This window comes from Phaseolus vulgaris, chromosome 7, assembly GCF_051622355.1.
Source record: "Phaseolus vulgaris cultivar YP4 chromosome 7, ASM5162235v1, whole genome shotgun sequence".
Lineage (NCBI taxonomy): Eukaryota > Viridiplantae > Streptophyta > Magnoliopsida > Fabales > Fabaceae > Phaseolus > Phaseolus vulgaris.
The window spans coordinates 55,822,535-55,847,465 of NC_143504.1; the positions used below are offsets into that span (position 1 = coordinate 55,822,535).

The 24,931-nt window shown below is 32.4% G+C and overlaps 2 protein-coding genes across 4 annotated transcripts; both read left to right on the forward strand.

The window, feature by feature from the left end:
* The first annotated feature begins 717 nt into the window (after positions 1-717).
* On the forward strand, positions 718-14,876 carry BLI (protein BLISTER). Of its 2 annotated transcripts, XM_068637757.2 has the most exons (13): positions 718-1,265; positions 3,657-4,353; positions 4,501-5,003; positions 6,292-6,411; positions 7,068-7,133; positions 7,912-8,022; positions 9,379-9,455; positions 10,453-10,520; positions 11,447-11,551; positions 12,918-13,096; positions 13,270-13,338; positions 13,727-13,882; positions 14,202-14,876. In XM_068637757.2, exons 1-13 carry the CDS (start codon positions 1,188-1,190, stop codon positions 14,280-14,282), a joined length of 2,310 nt encoding a protein of 769 aa, XP_068493858.2. In that variant the 5' UTR covers positions 718-1,187; the 3' UTR covers positions 14,283-14,876. The 2 variants fall into 2 exon arrangements, 1 of the variants encoding a protein (XP_068493858.2); XR_016523318.1 differs by lacking the exons at positions 9,379-9,455; positions 10,453-10,520; positions 11,447-11,551; ... (2 more) ...; positions 13,727-13,882; positions 14,202-14,876 and adding an exon at positions 7,434-7,512 and having other exon boundaries at positions 765-1,265; positions 7,912-7,958.
* A 1,920-nt stretch (positions 14,877-16,796) lies between these two features.
* Positions 16,797-24,679, forward strand: HCAR (coenzyme F420 hydrogenase family / dehydrogenase, beta subunit family). Of its 2 annotated transcripts, none has more exons than XM_068637756.2 (19): positions 16,797-16,936; positions 17,049-17,136; positions 17,454-17,538; positions 17,974-18,085; positions 19,181-19,265; positions 19,376-19,417; positions 19,522-19,600; positions 20,489-20,540; positions 20,639-20,701; positions 20,856-20,953; positions 21,155-21,190; positions 21,275-21,336; positions 21,477-21,504; positions 22,283-22,362; positions 22,533-22,602; positions 22,679-22,736; positions 22,916-22,980; positions 23,067-23,161; positions 24,238-24,679. In XM_068637756.2, the coding sequence occupies exons 1-19, from the start codon at positions 16,882-16,884 to the stop codon at positions 24,329-24,331; spliced, it is 1,347 nt and encodes a 448-aa protein (XP_068493857.1). In that variant the 5' UTR covers positions 16,797-16,881; the 3' UTR covers positions 24,332-24,679. The 2 variants fall into 2 exon arrangements, 1 of the variants encoding a protein (XP_068493857.1); XR_016523078.1 differs by having other exon boundaries at positions 16,811-16,936; positions 20,639-20,712.
* The last annotated feature ends 252 nt before the right edge of the window (positions 24,680-24,931 follow it).

The window sequence follows — 24,931 nt, forward strand, 5'->3', positions numbered from 1 at the left end:
TATCTTATGACACATTTTTGTGCAAAACCATTAATATGTTATGAACTTTGACCAAAAAAAAAATTGTTCTCCATTGCTACTTTCTCCACCAATAATGGACTAAAAAGTATTTAAAAAACTGCATTAATTTATAATCAAAATTATATATAAAAAATAGAAGGTTAAAAATATATTCACCCTAACTCTTCATTTTGTCTTACTTTAACTGAAATATTAGGCATTTATTACATTGAAAGAAATTAAAAAAGTTACAAATATATGTTACTCTGGCATAACTTGATTTTTTAATGTATATATTAGTTTATAGCCATAACTCTAATTTAAAAGGGATACTTTTCATTCAAGATAAATAAAAGTATTAGAAATGAAGGAGTGAATTTAATTCCATTAATTATTTTTATACTTTTACAATACATGGATTGAATATATTTTCTTGTCAGTCAACAACACTGTATATAATAGATAGATAGATTATTTTCTCAAATTAATTTAGAATATCGGAAATAAGAAAATAAAAACAAAATTAAACAATTACCTAATGGGTTGAGTTTTCCTAAAATGTATGATTTATTAAAAAAACAAAAATATAAACCTAAGTTAAGAAATAAAATTGGATCTCCTATTAAAATAACATTTTCTTTATTCTGAAACAGTTTATTTAAAATAATTCACTATTTAAAGTTTCTTACATGAGAAATTGTTTGAAGTGAAAATGGCAAGGACACATGTCCTCTTTGGTAATTTCCAGCAAGGCACCCAAATTAGTTCAAACCCTCCATCACCTGCTTCCATCTTCTCAAATAATAAAAACGTTGCAAAACAGAGCCAAAAAAAATATAAACAAAAATAAAGCAAAAAATACAAAGAAATCCCAAATCCAAAACCAAGAGAGAGGCCCGAAATCTCTCTCTCCGATCAGATCGGGCACTGTCTGTCAAATACAATTTCGATTCCTTTCTTTTTCTCAACGTTTCATTTCTCAAATTTTCAAATTATTCGCCATTTTTATCGATTCCTTTTTCTGCACTCTTATCGTTTCCGATTTCCGCGATCTGGGGAGTTCCTTCCGATGTTAGGGTTTGTGGCTGTTTGATTCGGATCCATTGCGACGGTGATGGCGATTAGCGCGTTGAGGTTTTGAATTTCTGCCTATTTTTTCGCTCTAGATCGTTTGTTTGGGTTCTCTAATGGCTTCGGCTCAGGTGCTGCCTAACTCCTCCACGTCGTCGCGGAAGCAAGAGCATCTTGAAGCTGGCAAGCGCCGGGTATGGATTTGTTTGTTTGGTTGATTTGGTTTTGCTGTTTCTTTGTTTTTGTTGGAGATTGAGATTGGGAAATGTGGTGTTGTTGATTTGGTTAATGCCGTGTTTCTTGTTGTTATAATGTTGCGCATTTGTGTGTGCACGTGGGAGTAATGTGGGTAGTTCGGTATAGGGTTTAATTTTTGTTGTTGGACTTGGATGGAATTTATTATTTTTTCTTGTCATGAATATTTTGTAGCTATTGGATTGTGTTACTGATTGGGATGGGAAAGGGAAGGGAATGGTGAAATGATTGGAGGGGGCTGAAAGGAAGTGGAATTTTTGATCTTCAATGACGCATTGAATGCCAGTCTTTTAAGCAAGTTGAAGGGAAGGGAATAATGAGGGTGGTCCTGTTTCTGAGTATATGCAAGAGGAGGGTCTGTTGGATGGAGCTTGGTGATCTAGTAGCTGCTTGCATGAGGATCCATTCTTTGGGTTTACAAAGCTTATGCTATTCCTTAGGCTTCGACCAAGGTTTTGAATTATAGTCATGTGACTTGATATTGCTGGAAATTCCAGACAAATGTGGCTGCTATTGTGGTGGCGGATATTCGAACCAAAAACCATGACAGTACAGCCAAAGGTTGTGGTGGCAGGCCGTTTTTTAAAATCTTAGCTGCTATGTTTTGTTTTGGGGACAGGGAGAATAATCTTGGGAGAGTATCTTTTTTCCCCTTTGAGGGATTTAGTTATCCTTCTTTTTGTATGTTACTCATTATTACATAAACCTCAGCCGCACTTATGCTTTTTGTTTAGCACCTGACTGCTTAATATCTATAACCCACTAGTTAGTTCATTAGTAGCCTGGTCTGTTTCTTTAACCACCAGGTTATTTCGCATTGAATCTTGGGTTTGATTTGCATCATACAACCAGGGAGGCTGTTTGCGGAATAGTAATATTATATTATTATAGTACTGATCATTCTTCCCAGTTCCCGTTTTCAAGAGTCCTGTTTTAAAATAAGGTCCAGTAAACATAAATAATTCAAGCATGTAATAATTTACTATGCCCATTAGGGGAGTGATAAATTTACAAAATTATACCATTGAAATTAATAAACTAGTTAGTTTATCGTACAACCAGGAAAGCCATTACCGAATAGTAATAATGTTGTATATTCACCATTTTCCCCATGAAAGACATCTTTTACTCCCAGCGTAGTCAATAGCAGACTATAGCAGCATCGTGGTGTCATGGCCATGGCCACCACTATGTTGGCTCAGTGACAAAACTTTCTATTTTTGCACCTTGAATGACAACATTTGGTGCTATGTAAGGTGTGAATTCTTGTGATTTTTCTCCTTTTAATTATAAATATGCCTTTATTTATTCTTGAGCCTCTATATATATGTAATATAAACTATGTAACTTATATCTGGAATTTCATAATGGTGGTTTTCCTGCCATAACAGTTTAGGTAGGTTGGCCACTCCGAGTGGCTATCTGGGACTAATAACTGTTTTTATCTGTTTGAAGAAGATTTTCCTAAGGTGCTAAATGCCTTAAGTTATGTTTTGTTTAAATGTTGGACTTTACATGTTTTGTAACATGTAATCTATCTCAGTAAATCTCACCTTGATTTAGTTAATCTAATTCTAGCCCCTTTGTGTAGTTATTATTATAGAGTGATTCAGTCATTTATTGGTTTAGAATATTATTTCCTTTTGAACGTTATTGAAATCAGCTGTCATATTGTCATTAATTGGACCCAAAGTTTCTGAATATTTTTATTCTCTTGGTTATGAAAGTGTTCACTACTTTTCTTAATCTCAGAATTCTCAGTTAATTACATTGGCCTCTTTGAATAAAAAGGGCGTTTTTTGTTTCTAATTTTTACTTAGAGGTTCTATATTGGTGTGTCACTCTCACTGTGATAGTTCTGCATAATCCAGCCTTTCTGTGTCAAGAACTCACTATCTCTACTTAAATTGTTGGGTGAAGACTGAATGTGGTTTTTATATTTGACACCTCGCCCTAAGCAATAATTCTTTGGGCTTTAAGTGTGGGCAATTCATAGGTCTACCTTAATCTGTTTTGAAATTAACTTTTAATTAAACAAATTGGGCCAGGTAACAAGGATCAAACAGTAGATCGCATGATCATTAGAGGCTTTGATACCTTGTCAAGAACTACATCAAACCTAAGCTCCACATGAAGGCACAGATGAATGGTTTCATGTCTTTAGATTCCTTATATTTTCTATGCAATTTGACTACTCATTTTATTATTAATTCTTTCTAAGTTATTGCGTTGTGCTACTTTGTAGTTTGTACTACTTCTGAAATGCTATTCTCTTTTTTGCCTTTTTTTTTCTGTCAATCTCAAATATTTTGGATTTTTGGATCTTGCAGCTGGAGGAGTTTCGGAAAAAGAAAGCTGCGGAGCGAGCCAAGAAGACTTCAAACTCTAGCCAAGTTCACAATTCTGATGATAACTTGAACAAAAAACAATCCTCTGAAGTTGAAAATGTACGCATTAACGATTCCGATGGAGTTACCACATCTGATGACGTGGGAGGAGCTGTTACCGACAGTTCAACTTTGGGGATTGGTAATGACAAGACTCAGAATTTGTTTAGCCAAAGTAGTAATCAAGGGTCTTTGGCTGGTAAAACTTCTTTTGCGAGGAATGATCTTAGTACACCATCTACAAGTTTGGTGGAGGCACATTCCAAAACTGATGAATATAATAGATATAATTCTTCTTTAGTTACCGCATCTTCAGATTTTAGTCAAAGAAATGAGACAAATAATGTGAATGATATGTATGGAATTTCATCAGGGGAAGCAAACCACCAAAGTGTTCCTCTCCACCTGCAAGAAAGTCAATTTGATAGTAATGCTAGTCAATTTAGTTTTCATGGGATGAATGTAAACCAGTCAAATAAGAGTAACAGCTCTTTGAAGGATTATGCGGTTACTGATAATCTCACTTCACATTTTCCTTCAAAAACCGTACCTCAGAACTCTGTTGATGGTCTACAGCAAATCAAGCTGACAAATTCTAGCACTTTAGATAGTGGCTACTCACATAGTTTGCTTTCTGGAGGTAACAGTTTATTTTTCACTTCTTTGCTTTTATAGTTTCAAAGTTTTGTAATTTGTTTCATTATTTTACCTTTTTCATACATACAGCCTGACAATCACATAGTGCTCTCTGCTGATGTAGTTGTGCATAATATATGTATTATTTCAGGTTTCAGTGAGTCTTTCAGCTCCAAGTTTAGAGAAACCGTTACTAGTTCTGATAATAATCTGCCCAGTCTTCATGGTGCTACTATGCCAAAATTTGATTCCACAGGCTTTGAAGCAAGAAGTTCCTCTTATAGTACACCAATGGAATCTAGTTCTAGGAGGTCACGTCCATCTTTTCTCGATTCTCTAAATGTCACCAAAACTTCTTTGGGCTCTCCATTTCATCAATCAGAGCAAAGTTCCTCTATGTCCAATCATTTAGAATCAAGCAGCAATGATATACCTGGCTCTACTTATTTCCCTAAGCCATCTGAAGAGACTAAAAGTGTGTCACTTTTCCCAAATTTTAAAACTGAGAATGTTCATAGTCCACTTGAGCATTTAGCCCCTTCTGTTGTTGATAAAGATAATCATGGCGCTCTGTTAAGTGCTAAGGAAAATGGCTTGGAGAAGAATGCGTATTACTCATCTTCAAAAAATGAAGACTTTGCTGCTTTAGAACAGGTGATTTCTGCTAGTTATAGTCATGATATTACTTTCTTTGAGCCTGTTATATGATGCAATAGTGCTTTACTTTGTTGATGGGCTTGATGATTAGTATAAAATATAATCTGGTTCTGTTTATTGAGTTTTGTGCTTAATTTATTAGTTACAGAAATGTTTGTTTTTACAAGCATTTGGTTGATGGGAATATGATATGCCAAATAGGAGCTATGTACCTACTTTTTATTAGAGTTGGGGAAATTTTTGATGATTTTGTTTGTGCTTAAATTGTGAAAAGAAATGTCAATATGTTACAACTAAGATATTTCCATACGTGATTGTAATGTTTATATTTGTCTAGTTTAAACCAATGGAATGTGGATATAAATTGTCCATATTGGTTCATCCATTCTAGCAGCAGAATATTAGTAATTAGTATGCCATTTTGGGTAACTACATCCAAGTTAGTTAGTTGTTATATGAGTATATATGTCAGAAACTAAAGTGTCAGGTAGTAGCAAATTTATTAGAAAACAGTTGTGTTAGAAACTTCGGGATGGCAGTTAGGTGTTGCAAATAACTGCTTCAGAAAACAGTTTGTACTAGAAACTTCAGGATGGCAGTTATATGTTTAAAATAATTGTTATGTACCGAGTCTTTCCATCTGATAGTAGGTTGTGTAATTACCCAGTGCTAAGTTATTTGTAGTTTGGGGACAGAGTGTTATCTGTGTAGGAGACTTTTGTCTCTGGGACAGCAAACTCTGGTGTTGTCTTGTGTCTGAATCCGGTGTTCAATATTATAACTTATTACTTTATTAAATGGTGTTCTATCAGTCATACACTAGGGATGTAACCTCACTATTTACTAGTGCAGCGTTCTACTTTTGATATGTCAACTGTGAGTTGATTCTTTCTTTGGTTTGTGGGTATAAAAAATATTTTATCTGAGTGGTGAACTTGCAACAGTGAAAATGATGCATATTGGTTATATAAATAGTGTTAGAAGCTGAATATATTTGCATATTTTCTTTTGTACTTTCAGTCATCCTTTTTTGTGGGGGTAGTCATACATTATGCTTTGCTTATTTGTTTGCTCGGCATGTCTTTTATATGTCTCTCAACTTGCAAAAGTTTGTAATTGTTATGCATTAAATGAATTTATAATTTTTTTAGTTGGTATTGAAATTATTCTTGTGAAAATGCACTCATGTAATACACATCTTAGTTTTTCACTGTTTTATTATTATATGGGAAGCATAAATCTTATATTTGTTTATATTTTTGTCCTTTTTTGTTTTGTTTTGCAGTATATTGAAGATCTAACAAAAGAGAAGTTTTCTTTGCAACGTGCTCTTGAGGCTTCTCAAGTGTTAGCAGAGTCACTAGCTACTGAAAATTCAACTCTAACCGATAATTATAATCAACAGGTTTGCCTATGTATTGCAGTATATAATTTGAGGAATATTTAACTTTGCCACTGTTTTTAATTTTTATCACGTTGGTTTCTTATCTATTTTCCTCTTAAAGCCTATCCTACTGGTATTTGAGAACTCTATTAGTTATTATAGTTATAAAACATGCTTCAGTGGTTCTGAACTTAAGGTGTTTTTCCATTGAGCATATTATGATATTTCATGTTGAGCTATTTAATTTTAATAATTTAATATGAAGAACCTAGGTTCCCAGTAATAGGAGGCAGTCATTTTTATGATAGTTAGTGACTTTTTGGTTACTTGTACCGTACTCCTTTGATATTAGATCAAACATCTGAACATATTGGCCTGTGATTGTGGGTGTGTGAAGGAACTTAATTAGTTGTGGGTTACAGTAATAGTGTAAATGTCTCTTGCTTTTTGGTCTTTCAATTGTGGATGGGTGTATAAAGGAACTTAATGGCTGGTGTAGTTCTTTTAGTCAGCGGGTTAGTTTCTTACTAATTATTTTAGTACTTTGATCTTTGTTATCTTGGCATCACTTACCTTATTTTGAATTTAACTTGGTGCATCATGTTTACATTGGTGGTAAGATAGTTGTTTGTAAGGATATGAAGCAGTCACAATTTTTTGTTTCCTTTTTTTTGTAGAGAAGTGTTGTCAACCAATTAAAATCAGACATGGAGAAGTTACAAGAAGATATCAAAGCCCAACTGGTTTGTATCAACACTACCTAATCCCTGTCTAGTTGCACAATTTTTTGGCTGTGCTGGTAGCTTGTATTTCTTATACAAACATGCAATTTCATTTGGGCACTTGCTTCTATTTATTTTACTAGACCATATATTGGAAACATTTTTATATATTTAATTATTAGTTTTGTAGTTATTATAAGTTAAAAATTAAAAAATATTAAATATATCAATCATGTTGACTCATAGTCTTTTGAACTGAAATATTAGGGGGTTTAAGCTTGATTGAAATAGTATACTTAGCCTCATATAAAATTGATGCAGAGATAATCAAGCATCGAATTAAGCGATGCCTACCGAGCTTGTTGAATTGAGCTTATTGTGATTCCTTCCCATGTCTTCAGTAAGTAGAAAGTTTATGGTTGGATTAATTGGATGGCTCTTTGTATCATTTTGTCTGGAATATTAGTGATATATTTTGGTATACACAATACGCTTTCTTGACACCCATCCATTTCAATTGATATAATCGGTTTCCTGAATGTAAGCTACTGATCCTTATAAATATATAAATCTGAATCAGTAGAAAGATCTAGTTTAAGATCCCTTGAGCTCCTTTTCTCATATATTCTCTTTTAAATGTCATCAATGATTTTTGCAGTGTGGTGTTTATCCCAAAATCTAAGATTGTTGTGGTCCGATTTTGGAGCTACAGTTTTTAGTGCATTAAACTTGGTTTAACTTCTGCCACATTTATTGTTGATTGTCTTCGGTTGAAAATAGACTGGTTTCATATCAACAGGTTGAGCTTCAGGCTTTCAAAAGTGAATATACAAATGCACAACTAGAATGTAATGCAGCTGATGAGCGTGCAAAGTTATTAGCATCTGAAGTTATTGGTTTAGAGGAGAAGGTACTGATTTTTCTTGGTATGTTTGCCATTTGTACTTTTGAGGATAAAATATTTTTTCCCATCTTTTATCTGAAATCAAGTTGTTAACTTCACTTATTTTGTAATTTTTTAATCTTCATCATGTTGGCATTTTCTGATATTTAATTAACTTATACTATCATTTGAAATTAATTGATGACTAAAATATTATGCAAAAAAATATAGAAATGGAAAATTAAGAAACAGGGTGCTACTAAAATATCTTCTAATGATTTGTTGAAGGAATTATCTTAAAATGAATCGAACCAATAAAACTGATAAGTTAACTATGTCGACTGTTTTATTATGCTTCAATCTTCAGATATAACATATTCAAAGTTCAGTCAACATGCAGAATAATAACAAGTATGTAGGTAGAATGTTCCTGCTCAAAAGTTTTTTCTTGTTGGCTTGCATCCCACATTGGAAAATCCATAGAATCTTGAGATCCAAACTATTCTAGGAACCAGTTGAAATTGCATTGGAAATCGTGCAATTCCAATAAGAGCCAAACTGACCTGAAACTGACATTTGAATTACTTGCAACACACCAATGCCACTACTTATTAGTTTAGTGAGAGTGTTTGTTGTGGAAAGGATTGGGTGCACCTGCTTGGTTTTGCACCTTCTTGGTTGTGCACGCTGGTGGATTCTGTTCTAGTAATTGGGTGTCTGGGCACTTTGCTTTGTATCGGTACTATACTTATCAATGACTAACCATTGTGATATAGCCGTCGAGAGTTGCATTGTAGCCTCTGGCCCCTGTTTTCCATTTGCTTCAGTTGTGGCCTCAGTTCTAGAAATGATGTCCATTTGTGGAAGTTTCAATCTCAATTTATAACAGTGGGTTAAAAACTCTTTTTGATTGTTTTGTTGGCAATCAGTTAATCTCACGACTTTGTCCCCTTTTTATTCAGTCAAAGGCCCTAGTTTTGTGTTCACAAGCTGGATAAATGCATCTTTTCTCTTTGCTTGGATAAAACTCCTTTGATCCACGTCTATCAATCCTAATCTCGAGCCAACCTAGATGTGTTGCAGCCCACCCATCCCTGTTCAATGTTCTGCTGCTTTTGTGTTATCTGTGAAGTCAGCTCTTCCTTTTTGTTCCTTTTCCTTTCCCTTTGTTGTTAATGAGTTGTTTTTTTAAGATTATTTTTTATTCTTAATTATGAATATGCTGTTAATTTTTAGTAAATTTTTAATTTTCAAACTTATATACATGTCTAATATATATATGGTACTTAAAATATTATACACACATAATTGAACTTTAGAAGTTATTTAATGCAAATATATTAGATTATAGATTTAATTTGTTGTGTTCAACAAACATGTCAGGCACTCAGACTAAGGTCCAGTGAGCTAAAGCTGGAGAAGAAGTTGGAAAATGCACAAGCTGAAATTTCTTCATTCAGGTACTTTTGAGGTTTTAAAAGATCCTTCAAATGAACTATACATGGCAAGATTGTAATTTGTTGAATAGTCAATCATTGTTTCTGGCCAAAAAGATAGTATTAATATGAAGGTTACCTGTGTTAGAAAGTCTGGTCTTATATTTAATCTTGCAGGTGGGACTTGCAATTGAAACTTCTTGTGTCAATGTAATTTTTCTCTTGATATTGTGGTTTTTAATATCCAAATTTGATGGTATTTTGTCTTATATCTGAATATTTGAAATCATTGGACAAGCTCAAAGCATAGTTCTTTAAAAAAAATGAGGTCACTGGTGAAGAGATAGAGTGGTGCTAGGATGTTAGAGCCAAAGAATGAAAGAAAAAACAACCGATGCCATCCCTTATCCTTCATTGTCTGCCTAATCCGTTAAGAAACTTGTTCTTATACCTCTTTTCATGCATGTTTGGGTAATTGGTGCAGAGTTGCTGGAGTAGAATTTATTTCTGAAGAAATAAATTTGAAAATCATTGCTCATACCTAGTTTTTCTTCCCATGCTTATGTTTCTTGTATGGAGATTTCTTTTCCTTGAAGTTCTTACTTTTCCAAGTAAAATATGAAAATAAAGTTTCCTGGTGTATTGAGAAAATTTGGTAAACTATTTGAGAGAATGTTCACCCGCATTTATTTTTTGATGGTTGAGAAAGTAACACTTGAAACTACCTTTCACTGAGTTTAATTTTGTTTTTGGCCCTAATCTAACATTGGGTTGGCTGTCAGACATTGAAGCTTTTATTGTATAGATACCTTTTTCTGAACTTTTACTATTACTTTTTGATTGATATCTAATTATGGTTAAAATTGTGCATTTTCTAGTTTAAATATAATTTTACCTCATTCTGACGTTATTTGATTTTATGTCAGTTCTTCATTTCCTTCCTTTTTGTTGATTCTTGGGCATTTTAAAATATTTTGCTTATTTTATCTGGGGCAATAACTGTCCATAGTAAATATTGCAGAAAGAAAATATCTAGCCTAGAAAAAGATCGCCATGATTTGCAGTCCACTATTGATGCTCTACAAGAAGGTAATCAGACTTTAGCTGTTTTTTATTCTGCATTTTGATTCACGCAAAATTTGATGTTTCATTTTAAGTTGTAATTTTTATTTATTATTGGCCTTCCGTACTGTGTTTAAGTTTGGTGCCTATAATTATTTTGAAACTTATAAACTAGCAATGACAATAGAAAATAGAACACAAATGTTTTTGAATTGTAGATATGACATCTCTTTCTCTAGCTTATACTCACAAACACACATAATATTCATTATCGAAATCCAATAATCTAAGTACTTTGCTTCTAGTCCATAGGTTTTTTATTATTGAAAATAATGCTGATCTTTAGTGTTTTTAGAGACAATGTGATAATAGTTACTATTGTCCCTAGTTAGTTCACTTGGTGGTTAGTACTCTGTTCTATCAAAAGAACTGTTCATCATTTGTTTTAACTTTGTGCCATTGTCAAGTCTGATATCCATAACTCTTGTGTACTCTTTTGTTTTCTCCAACAGTTGCTTTTGAAACAAATATTATCTTTTGCATGGAAGTTTTAATGCATGTCTACTTTGATCTTTTCAGGGCTTAAGTTGCTGATGGTTTTTACATTTATTGTTTTTTCGGTTATATGTGGAATTCTATGATAGTGCATATTGCAGAATTATTTTGATGTTTATGACTTTAGACTGTTTATCTTTTTCTGGATATAGAGTTAAGTGAATTTATTTGTTGGTTCTTTTTATTGGTGGATATCATGTAATTAATTCATTTTGTTCTTTTTTTATTTACTTTTTTCTTTTCCTTATGAAGAGAAAAATATTGGAGATGTGGTAAAAAATCCTAGTTAACCATTCATTGCAAGCTCTTAATACGAATCACATGCAAACAAATTTTGTTTGAGCTGAAATATTATGAACTCAAACCCATTTTCTTGCTTTGCCATTGCCCTGATACAGAAAAGAAGGTGCTGCTTTCTAAGATGCGAAAGGCTTCAGGGACTGGAAAGTCTATCGAGAGTCAAACAAATAAAAGGGATGTTTCTACATCAACGGAGGATTTAGGTTTGTTTGCCTCAGTTTGCACTATTACTTTGTCTGTTTTTGGTATTCTTCATGGTGTTTTCAATTTACATATGCTGTATTCGACATCAATTGAGCAATTTTGCATACTAATCTTCTTTGTTCCATTATCCTTAAGTAGGAATAAGAGAATGAAATGCTTGGTATCCACAAATAAAAAATGCTTAAAAACAGAAAATTTCAGGTCTATAGAAGTTCTTATGTAGACAAGCATATGAATATATGATGTAATATACCTAGCTCAGGTTCATTTTATTTTACTTTATTATATTATTATACTTGAAGATTTAGAGTTGCTGGAAAAGCTTGAGTGAATATCTATTCTCAGCAGCAATATGCATATATATATATGTGTGTGTGTGTGTGTGCGCGCTTATGAATGTATGCATGTATAGACTAGAGGGATCCACCAGCCCTTAGAGTAACTTTAGAATACTGCTCTTAATTTGGACCATTTTTTTAATTTCAAATCAATGGTTTAAGATTAAATAACTAAATCTCCTCACGTGACGTATCATTCATAGTAAGCTTTCTTCTTTTCATCTTAAACCAATTATCCACTATCATAAAACTCTCCAATCATTTTACTTCAGAGGAGTCCCCACAAGAGAACAACTGCAGTATGGCTTCATTGCACTGTCGCAAGTACAACAAACTGGTGCTGTGGTGCAATAGTGTCACCATCTCTGATGGGTTGATACCTAATCCTAACCACACACTTAACCATCACGCCTCTACTTTTTTCAACATAGTGCAAGCTTAGCACGTTGGAGCCCTCATCTGTGGCCAAATAGGAGAGTTATATTAGCAAAAGGAGCATACCGGATGGATGATAGGACCAGTTGAGACTAGGAGAACCTGCACCTATGTATAGACTTTTCAGACTACATAAAAAAATAGCTTTATGAAGCTTTACAAGACTATTTTTCTGTCAGCTGATACAACTAGTCTTTTCTCAACATAATTTCACTAACAGTAGGCACAACTGGTCTTTTCTTAACAATTTATATCATATTCTTTTATGTAACTTATTGCAAGAATGTCTTATACATGTGCAATGTAACCAACGTCTGGTATCCGATCTTTCCAGCACATATAAACGTGTATTCTTATATTTTTACGGCTAATGTAACCCTTGTTAGTATTTGCTCTTAATTGGTTCAAGTCACGAAAGATAAATAAGTTTTTCTTTTGGATCATATATCCCCCTTCGTTCAAGGATTTTTATTTGACTTAGGAGTCAAGACTGGCTGGCAACTGATACTTGATTAAAGTATTTGCTATTACTTTTAGTATTTTACTGGATTAGTATCTAGTTTGTTATGTTTATATATTTTATTTCATGCAGCAAGTGAAGATCCAGCTTCTAACACTTCCAACCCAGAAATCAATGATAATGCTGCTGAGGCCTCTAGTTCGTCGTCCTTAGTTCCTGAAACTAGACGCTCATCTCTTGCCGTTTCTCCTGTTAATATTCCTCATGATCAGGCGAGAATGATTGAGAACATTAATGCACTTATTTCTGAGGTAAGGTTCGGTGTTTTGAGAATTTGGTGGGTGGGATATACCCCATCTCTTGTTTTTTTACTATTTGGAGAATTTGTTTTGCCACCTATCTTGCTTTCCATATTTTATCAGAGTAGTGTGAATTTGTTATCAAACAAGCACACATATTCACCTGTCTACCTTTTGATATGTAGCTGGCATTAGAGAAAGAAGAATTGATAAAAGCCTTGACATCGGAATCATCTGAGTGTTCCAGGATGAAGGTAATTCAATTAGAATGCATTATATTAAATGTGGAAAATATATTTTTAAAAGAATAGGAGATGTAATATGTGGAAGAGCTTATTTCACTTATTCAAATACTTGTAATCTTATGATCAAACTGCTACCATCCTAAATCTAAATGATAAGCGACATCCTTAGAATTTGAAACATAATAATAATTCCTGAAAACTAAATTATTTGAATTCAAATTACAGATTTAGGCATATATTTGCAATACTAATAAAAATGTGGGAGCTGCCTCTCTAAAGTCAGTTAGATTTTCGAAAATTTTCTTGCTTTAGTTTTTCACATTCTTGTCTGTTTTGTCATTTTGGTTGTGTCCTTGTCTAACCTTGTGATATATGCTGTTTCTTTTCCTGATTGAAGGAAATAAACAAGGAGTTGTCCCGAAAACTTGAGGTCCAGACACAAAGATTAGAGCTTTTAACTTCTCAAAGCATGGTCAATGAAAATATTTCTACTAAGCAACCAGATTCCCGTGCTGTGTATGAGAACACCCCATATGCAGATGAGGGTGACGAGGTAACCTATGTTCATTTTACTGTAGTTTGGTTATGTGAACTTATTATTGTCTGCATGTCTAGTGCTCGTCATTTATACATCCTCATGTTTATTTTGAAGTCTTGACGATGAATCCCAGCATACTATTTTGTAATTGAAAGCTTCACTACTTGCGAAGTTGCGAGTAGTGCAAGTATCTATATGAACTTTATAGACCTGGGTTATGTTGTTAGGTAGAAGTAGTGGGTTTGTGCTTAAATGATATCAAGTAGCTAAGATTATAGAGATTAGAAAACTTGAAAATGAAGAAAAAGGAATTGATGTCTATTTCTGGTACTAGGTTGTGGAAAGGGTGTTGGGATGGATTATGAAGCTGTTTCCTGGTGGACCTTCAAGAAGGAGAACCAGCAAACTTCTTTGATTGGATTTACATTGGACTGTTATTTGTTGTCACCAAAGTCTTACTCAACTGTTTGGATGAATCATGAAGCTGTTTCCCAGTTGCCGCCAAGGTAAAGAATCAGCACATTTCAAACCCAGTTCCATGAGTAACATGTCGACTAAAGTCTACCGAGTTGCTTTTTGTTCTTGTAACCTCCTCAACAGAGTGGAGGTCGTGATCTGTAAATTTTGAGTGAATTATCCAACAAATTCTTGAGAAGAATTTCTCTTTTGGGCTGCTGCTTATTGATCGGTGGTGAATCCGGCTGCAATTATTTTGGAAGATGGTAATAAAATCTGTTGTGTCGTTTTATCTCTGATTGAATTCCAAATTTTGTGGGTATAATAGTTGGGTATGAAAGAGACTGTACCAAGAAGCTTAGTGAGAGAGACAGATCAGTTGTTAGATAACAGTATGAGATGTGAGAACATTTGTTGAATGTATATGATGCTAGATAGAAGTGCAAACACAAGATTATTATATTGACACATAATTGGAGTCTGTATTTTTCACATCACTTATGAACATTATATTTCCTTAGTATATACAGTGAACTACATTTCACCTGATTCAGTTTACAGTTAGCCACTCATCTCCAATGATGCTTAAATCAAGGTTCCTATATCTTAATCAGGAATCTTAGAGATTTTCTTACTTTCTTTAGGGCTGATTGAGTGAAAATTGTTGAAAGACTCCAATTTTAGAGCGTTCTGTTTTCTGAATTTTTTTCATTAACCTTGAGAAAAGTCACAGGAAGAACTACGTTCAAAATTCTGATTTTGTTCTAGAATGTAGAATTTGAAATTCATATTTAGTATCTCAGATTATTTACTTTAGAATATTTCATAATCATTTTGAAATGTTTTCCCAAAAGCCATTTACAATTTATTCCAAAAGGTTATTTTAAAAATTTGAACATAAAAATTCTTTAGCACACCAGCATGACGACAAGTGCAATAGTAACTCGCCATCTCTCCCTATTAAAAAATAGGTACCATTTCCCTTTCTCTACCTTATTATTTGCTTTATTATTTTTTAGTTTTGGAATCCTTTCCGAATTCACTTTCCAAAAGGGCTGTTAAAAAACTCCATACGTGAAATGTCATTAAAGAGTTAAACAATTATTTAAAAATAAAATAACAATTTAACTGGAAGTTATTAAAGTTTTTCCTAAGATTATTATCATTATTAGGGAGCAGTATTCATTTGAGATTTTAAAAGATATTTTTACATAAAAAAAAGGTCCTGTAGATTTTAAGAGATTTTGTAATATAATCATTTAAGAAAAAAATTAAAAAACTTATAATTAGGATTTTTTTCATTTGAATTAAAAAAAAATATTTATAGGATGTGAAATTATAAGAGAATTTCACGGATTTGTAAGTATTTTTTAAAAAGCGATAAATATTTTTTGACGGTGAAATCATATGATTATGTTTTGTGATTCAAAGTAAATTTTAGTTATCATAAATGCTGATATTACAATAGATATAATTGAAAATAGTAAACAATTTTATTATTTTCATACGTTGTTTTAATTAGATAAAATGTTAAACATCAAATACAAAATATTTGTGAAAATGGGTACATGTTCAGTGACTCATTATTTCCAGCAAAAGTAAATTGAAGTTGTGATTAAGAATTTCTAAAATATCTACCAAAGTTAATGAAAGCTAAGGTTTCGATTAAGAAAAAAATATAAAACTAATACAAATTATAACAATTAATTGACTTGTAGGCACACTAACGAGTTGACATCTTTAGTAAGGTTATGCTTGTAGAATGCTTAGATTTTATTAAAGCAAATTTAAACATGATTAAATGTTTAAATAAGAGGCCAAAATAAAAAAATAAAACTAACCAAGACCTACATTGTAAATTAGGAAATAAAACATACTTAAAAGAATCTTACATACTAAAAAATTGACAAAGAAAATCCTATTTTGTAAGCAAGTCATAGAAATCTTTACGTATACGTAAATATGTGTCATCTACACTATCAGGACATGAACATGTGCAACTAAATACTTTTATACCACCGATTGAAAAAAATAAATTGAAAATATTTTTAATAATAAATACAACAAACATTCTATAGAGGTTACGTAACATTTTTAAATAATTAAATGTATTTTATAAATATTTCAATTTTGTTTATAATATAAACTTCGCCATTTTAAAATAACCGAAATTTAAATGTTTGGAAATAATTTTAAATTTGCTGTTTTGTTATTTTTTAATAAAATTTTAGTTTATTTTTAGATAAATTATATCAATATTTGTATTTGTAATAGATAAGAATAATACATTTATTGACAGTATAAAATTGCTTTAATAAAATTCTTTCAATAATAACATGTATTGTTACTTCTATAAATAATAAAACTCAAAGTACAATCATCTTAAAATATAAAAGGTATTAATATTTAAAAAAAATAAAAGGAAGAAAAATTGTTAGATATTTGTTTGTACGTGGCATGTTGGGGCCACATCATTATGAACTAGTGGAGCAGAAGCTAAAACAGTGCACAATCTAAGTTACTTTGTCACTCATCAAATCTTCCACTTCAACTCAACTATGTCTGCCTTATCTCTACCAATTCCCCTCACCATTCGTTCTTCTTCATCTAAAGGTTCATCCTTCATAACAAACCCTTCAATTTCTCTTACTCTGCATGCACAAATGCTTAATCTGATTCTCTTCTCATCCATCTTTTGTTTTCTTTACTTCCATCTGGGAAGCAGATACAGATAGTTCTTTGAGAAAGGACTGGAGGAAAAAATCCAAACCTATCCCACCAGGTGGCATCTATCCAGCAAAAGATACTTGCAGGTATATAATTATGTACTTTGTGTTTGTGTGTCTGTGTTAGTTACCCCCATTTTATTCAGAAAAAAATAGGGTATGTATTTGAAAGAGTAAAGAAGTTTACACATAATTTAAGCATAAATCATTATGTATAATGATAAGTGATTGACTTTTACTATATTTGTCTTGAAAGTCATAAATTTCTGATTAACAGACTATTACATTGAGAATGCATAACCATGAACTCCTTTATTTATTTATGGAAAATGTTCTAGTTGCTACATAGTTTTCTATGTTATTAGTTCTCATGGTTTGGTTTTGTTATTTTTCTTTTGGGACAGTCGTTGTGGGTTGTGTGATACATATTACATTGCCCATGTCAAGAATGCATGTGCTTTCCTGGGAGATGGAATGTCTAGGATTGAAGTAAGTCTCTTTCTTTCCTCTATTGCTTATATATCTGCAATGCATAAGCTAGGTGACACCCTTTGTTTTATTTTTAAATATAAGATTTATAAAGTGTTTCAAATGATGATACCTCTGAGAGAGTTTTTATGAATTAACAGGCATAAGTTAGAACTTATTGAGAAACTTATTTCAGTTTTTTCTCTCTTATTAGTAACTTATGGACAAACCCCTCTGAACAGACCCACATGTCAAATTGAAATTTCAATAGGCAATAGTTATTTGTTTTTTTTATTTTGGCTTTGGTGATTGAACTTCAAATTATGTATGACTAATTTGAATGTTACATGAGTATTTTTATTACCATACTTTGCTTCTAATTGGAAACTTTAGTCTTGTAAAAATATTTTGCCTAACTAAAGTTGCTTCTGTGCTCCCAATTGTTTTCCCTTTCAGAGACTGGAACCTGTTGTTCATGGTAGAGGAAGGAAAACTGATAACTTGGACGAGACCTACTTAGGGGTATATGAGGAACTTTTATATGCTCGGAAAGTTCTCCCTGTAGAAGGTATTTCTAGTTGAATTTCTGATATTTGGTTCTGGTTGCTAATCCTAATTGTTACAGATTCAAGGTAGTCAAGGTTCTGTACGTGGCTAGTTACTTTAAAGTTGTTTTCAGTAATGCTATATAAGATTTTTTATCACTTGTAGTTTGCATGGATTTCAGTTTGGGTTCCTCAACTTGATGGATTACCTTTTTAATATGAAGCTTTTACAGGTTAAGATCTAGTGATTTCCATTCATTGCTGCGTTTAACGTAGTCTTTTGTGGTAATCTTGAGGCGTAAGGAATATGGCGAGAATTAGACTAGATGCAAGAAGAAGGAATTTTCTCACATGTTGATATTTTTTATCAATTGAGGTTTCAGACTTAGGACAACAATTGGCAATAAAGGTTTTCTTTACTTGTAAAATGATATTTTGGTCCTTGGAGATGGGTTTCTCGCAATTTAGTCCCTGATTAAATTATGCATACATTTAGTCCTTTAGTTATTCAAATGCATAATGTCATTGACCTTATCAGAAATAGTACATAAAGTTAGGTGAAACAAATTTGACTAATTGAGAACTGAAGTGAAATGTAAATTAAATAAAGGGTCTAAATTATTGCATAATTTGGAGACCAATTTGATGAATGCTGATTTTATATTTTATGCTGCTCTGGAAAACCAAGAAGTCATGACTCATGAGGATGTTTATTCTTTATATTTTCTAAAAGGATGGTTACCATATTTTCTTTTGGTTGAGTTTGAGGAATATGCTATCAGGAATGCTGTATATGATTGATATAGGTTATAGTTTTAACCTAGTTAGGATTATAGCCTGTAAAGTGATGCTGTAGCATTCTTTATCATTTAAAAAAATGGAGAATTGTTTAAGCATCTATTGGGGAATTAACTGATTTTTGGTTTCAATAAGATGAAAAGATCACTGTTTAATATATTGATATGGACATATATATATGGACATATATATATATATATATATATATAAACTTTTTCTTATTTGGCATTTGAATATTAACAAAAGTTCTGTTTATTTCCAAGTGATTTAGACCAGGTTTCTTGACTAGGTTTTACATATAAAATTCTTTCTGTTTATAGGAGCTCAATGGACTGGTATAGTAACAACCATTGCAATAGAGATGCTTAAATCAGGGATGGTGGAGGCTGTCATTTGTGTACAAAGGTAATAGAACATAATTGCAATTCTAGATGGTAAATAAGATGCTATATTTTTTATTGCTGAAACTGACTTTTTCTTTGTTAATGCCTTTGGTGTAACTTTCTTTATTATAGTGATCCTGATGACAGATTCACTCCAAGACCTGTTTTAGCAAGGTCTGCATTTTCTTAATGTCAAATGGATCTAAGTTAATTTCCCATCATGATATTAAGGTTTTTTCTTTTTTAAAACACTGTTTATTTCTTCAAATTTCTTGTAGGACACCTGAGGAAGTGTTGGCTGCTAAAGGTGTCAAGCCAACATTATCACCTAACCTCAATACCCTGGCTCTTGTTGAGGTGTGCAAAATATCTTTTCACTGGAGAAAGAATTTGTCATGATCTAGGATAAATCTTGTATAAAATTTTTAGTTGTGTATTATTCCGAATTATTTATGTAAACCAGCTTATCTATAAATATGAAAAAGCTTCTGAAAAAGCTGTCATTCAAATGAATCTAGGCTAGTAAATGAATGTGAATGCAGTACTAGGGAATGAAATATGTTGATATAATAATGCTAAACAATATATGGGAATTAAAACCAAGGGCATTTTGACCTTTTTCTTCAAAATATAAGAGATATTGAAAGATACAAATGAGGAAAGTATTAAGGATATTCTCTGTGAGATTCATTTGTTTTGGCATTCTGTATGAGCTGTAGAAACAAAATGATTGCATCCGGTATATTTTCCTCATTCGATGCACCTTGGCTTTGGAGAGAATTGAATCCATTCTATTCTTTTGAGACCATTACATTTAATTTCAAGACTGGTATTCAATTTCTCCTTTGTGATTTTAATGTTCTCCTTCCTGATTTTGTTCATTTAGCATATTGCCCAAGAGCATTGGGGGTTCTCCAAAAATTTATTCTTTGCTCTGCACTGGATATATCTGATGAATTATATTTCTGCCTCTTAGATGAGAGAGAGCTCTGTAATCTAGCTCTTGATTCAAGAGTGTCTTAGATGTACAACAGGAAATTTTAACTTCTAGAAAGTTCTATGAAACATAGATCTTAACTTTTCCTGTGATACAAATAAAAGACAACCTGTCAACTGCCCATGATATTTTTTGCATATAGCTTATTGGTTCCTTAATTTCAGTTGTCATAAAATTTATCAGATGTATTCTTCAGAGGAAACCTATTACATTCATAGTTATTCTTTCTGAATTTTCATTACTGATAGGCTGCTGGTGTCAAGCGTCTTCTTTTCTGTGGGGTAGGTTGCCAGGTGCAAGGTATCGCTACTATAAAGATACATCTTTTTGCAAATTTTCATCATTTTCTCCATCGTGACTTGTAATGTTGTAATGCAGAATAATTTCTTCGATTGCAGCGTTAAGATCTGTGGAGCATCACTTAAATTTGGATAAGCTCTATGTTCTAGGCACAAATTGTGGTATGGAAAAGGTCCAGTGTTTGGCTATAAGCCTTTAAATCATTTGTTGAATATTTATAAAATCAGTAACATCAATAATTTCTTAGTGGATCTGTTTAATATTGTAAATTCTTGCTTGAAAAAATGGACTTGTACTAAAATTCTCTTTCTGCAGTGGACAACGGTACTAGGGAAGGGCTGGATAAGTTTCTAAAAGCTGCGAGTACATCACCAGAAACAGTTCTACATTATGAGTTTATGCAAGATTACAAGGTTTTCAGCTGAAAAATCCTTTCTGGTTTAGAGCAGTTATGGACAAATGAACATTTTGGTTTTGAAGTGGAAAATAAATTGATAATTTATGATAGTAGAATAACAAATTGATTTATTTAGAATGGTGCTTTATCATAACATCTTTCTCTATTACCAAGTTTATTTTATGTTCCTAAGTTGCTTTTTCAAACATTCTGGCAGGTTCACTTGAAGCATTTGGATGGTCATATAGAAGAGGTATACAATATCCCTTTATTTTACTTTGTTTATGGGTTTCTCAAGCATGAAACTTTGTTCAGTTTCAAAACTTACCCTGCACAGGTTCCTTATTTCTGTCTGCCAGCAAATGATTTGGTTGATGTTATTGCCCCATCTTGTTACAGGTAATTGTTATTTTACTTTGTCTAATGTGATGGCTTGAAATTTATATATAGGAATCATGATTTTGTTTATACTTCAATTTCTTATTTGTTCTTTCATTATATGTTACACTAAGTTGTCAATTTATTTTTCTTCCTTGCAGCTGTTTTGACTATACAAATGCTTTAGCTGTAAGTTCTTATCTGCTTGACCATCTTGTCTTTTTGACATGCATATTTTACTTGAACAGAGGAGGACTGTGTTAATTGCTTCTAAGTGTTTGTAAAGCTGTCTACAAAGTACAAACTGTTCACCTGCCAAATTCTTTCACCATATATTGTTTAATCACTTCCCATGATGCTAAAATGTTTCAACCTTTTTTCTTGATTATAAAATATTATGTCAAACTTGGTTTTGGTTAATTATTCCTTAAATATAAGACATAATAACTTGCCATAAACTTGACTAATTATTCAGTTGGTATTAAGGATTATATATGTTACTACTTTTATACTTTCACTTGCTTACATGCTCCCTTTTATTGCCTAAATTTGATCTGAAGTTGCATTTATGATGGCAATATAGTCTAACAATGAGATGACTTATGACAACTTATTGATTAGATATTATATTTTATCTATGCATTTATTTTGTTATATTGTAGGATAGACTTCAAAAGAATATTTTGTATGAGCTCACTTCTCTTCATTCTTTAAAAACCATATGCATTTTTTATCCTCTCGTAAGAATCAAATTTTCATGCGTGATACACCCTCAATTTGATCTTGTTAATATGTAACTAGAAACTCCAAGAAAAAAACTTCCATTTACTTTTGATTTTATGTGAGTGTGAAATATGAAGAACTGTTGTATATTGCCAATTTTGCCAATTTGCTTGATGTTCACACGTTTGTGCATATTTTTTCATGTTAAGGAACGGTTATTTGACACTAGAAAAATAATTTTCAGGACATGGTGGTTGGATATATGGGCGTACCAAAATATTCTGGAATCAGCATGCCACAACATCCACAATATGTTACAGTCAGGTAACTCGATGGACTTAAAAACCCATGTCTCTCTTTTTTTGCACAATATCATTGGGTATATGCTCTTCATCTATCATAAATGTTTATTGGCCAAATCATGCATTACTCTTTCTTGAAGGGTTGCTTTTTGGAAGGGTTGAGCCTTGTATATTTTGCTCTTGATATGACAGGAATGAACGTGGAAGAGAGATGTTGAGTCTAGTGGAGAACTTACTAGAGATTACTCCAACAATTAGCACTGTAAATACTTTTCCATTTAAGCATATTGTTTTTATTTTAGAACGAAGAAGAGTATGATTTTTTCCATTTGATTCAGGGGGATAGGCGTCCATTTGTCATGGAGACTGTTAAGGCTGATGATGAAGCAAAGTTAGGTATATAACATGTTCTTTGTGATAGAACTGGATTTTATGGATTCATCAATTCATATGATAGAATATGAGAGTTATTATATTATCTTAGGCTTAGAGTTTCTCTTCTCTGTTTGTTTTGATCAGTACTACTGTATATACTTTCAGTTTTGGTTACTTCTTTCTTTGAAATTCTTGATCAGGAAGAGGTCCTTCTCAACCTGCCCCAAAATTTGTTGGAAATCTGCTGGCTTTTATACTAAACCTGGTAAAAGATTCATAGCATTTTATCCATTTCTACAAGTATATTATGCACGGCATAACAATATTTTTGGCTCTGGCTTTTATGTTCAGATCGGTCCTAAGGGTCTTGAATTTGCACGTTATTCACTTGATTATCATACCATTCGCAACTATCTTTACGTGAATCGTTTGTGGGGCAAGGAAAGGTATGTAGAGTATACTCTATTGTTCAGATTTGATCAACTTGTGTGATTTGATCATATTGTTCAGATTTCTTTCTGAATACTCTATAATTAGGACATATTTGATCATTTTCTCAGATTCTATTTGATTTTAGTTCCTTAATTAGCTTAGGATAGATAATAGATATAGACTATGTATAACATATTCTTTTTCTACAGCAAAATTATCAAAGAGTATTCAGAATTGTACTAAAATTCCTTATACCATGTTGCTAAACCCCTCACTTTCATTATGATCATCAACTAATCAAGTGCATAGTAATTTCCACCCAAACTCTTTGTTCTTAGAGATTATGCTTCAATTCTTCAACCAACAATACATTTTTTATCAAAATTGAGGAAGGGCTTCTAACACTTAAGAACGGAAAAATGTCTAAGAGGGCACAATTATCTCTTAGTTGATTCATTCATTTATATGGGTTCTTACATCAGTAAAATACAAAAAGATATAATGATCTGCACATAGGTGCCAGATAGGTAATACAAAAGATGATTTAACCTATTCTAACAAGTTAACCCCTTCACACAAGTTAAGCAATTATGACACTCCCCCTCAAGCTGGATCATACTTATCATATACCAAGCTTGGAACCTATAATTGAATTTGAGGTTCTCTCAAGAACTTGTCAAAATATCTCCAAGTTGATCATTGGAGTTGACAAATTTCGTGCAAATTTCCTTGGACAACAACTCCCAAACAAAATGACAATAATCTTTGTATGTTTGGTTCTCATGAAATACACACAATACACAATTACTCTACTATTTCCCTTATCTTCATAGAGCAATCCTTGTCCTGAAGCCTTTTCTATAATTTTGATTAAATGGAATCGATTTGTACAGATTCTATTCGACTCTATTTCCTTAATTTACATAGAATAAACATATATGTCCATCTATTATCCACAAGCTTCTAATGTTATTCAGAAATTGTTTTTTCCTTCTTTCTTCAAAGTTAGGATAATTTATTGCAGACCCTTACTTTGGATGTTAAGGATATCAAGTTTGTTTGTTGTTTTGAAATGTAAAAATGTTTGCAGGGCTGATAGGCACATGCCTACATATGCTAAGAAAATTGTGGATCTGTACAACAAAAATGGTCAAATTGATAAGATGCTTTCTGACAGACCATAAGGTTCCAATCAGTGTCATAGATAACTTGAAAGCATGCATGGTGATGGAGTCTCTAGTTTTCATTTTACATTGAATTCATGAAAATGATCATGAGGTCATAACTAGCCTATGTTTGGCTAAAGAAGTGATTAGCAGTTTGAACAGCACTGGGTTCATACAAAGATTTAGGATAGAGTATTGAGTAAATATGAAGATTTAAATTCGAACTTATTGATTACAATCTACTGATTTTGAGATTGTTTTGCAAGCTGTAACAGGTAAAATGTGAGAACAATTTATCTTTTGTTACTTTTGTGGCATCATATGAACACATATCCTACCTAGTATCAGAAACTCCAAATTCTAAAATGTCTTGTTCCTAAATGAATCAATTTTAAGAAAATCTCTTAATAGCATTTTGGTTCGCCACCATACTGCATGGCACAGATTGTAAATCAGTGCTGTTCAAGCAACCTGAAAATTTCATCTGCCACCATTCTTTTTTTTGGGAATGTTTTTTACCAATTTTCCCATATTGAATAGTTTTGTCTAAAACATATGTTTATCATTGGAAACAATCTTGCTTAATAGAAGGATCATTATGAATTGGTTGGTTTCTTT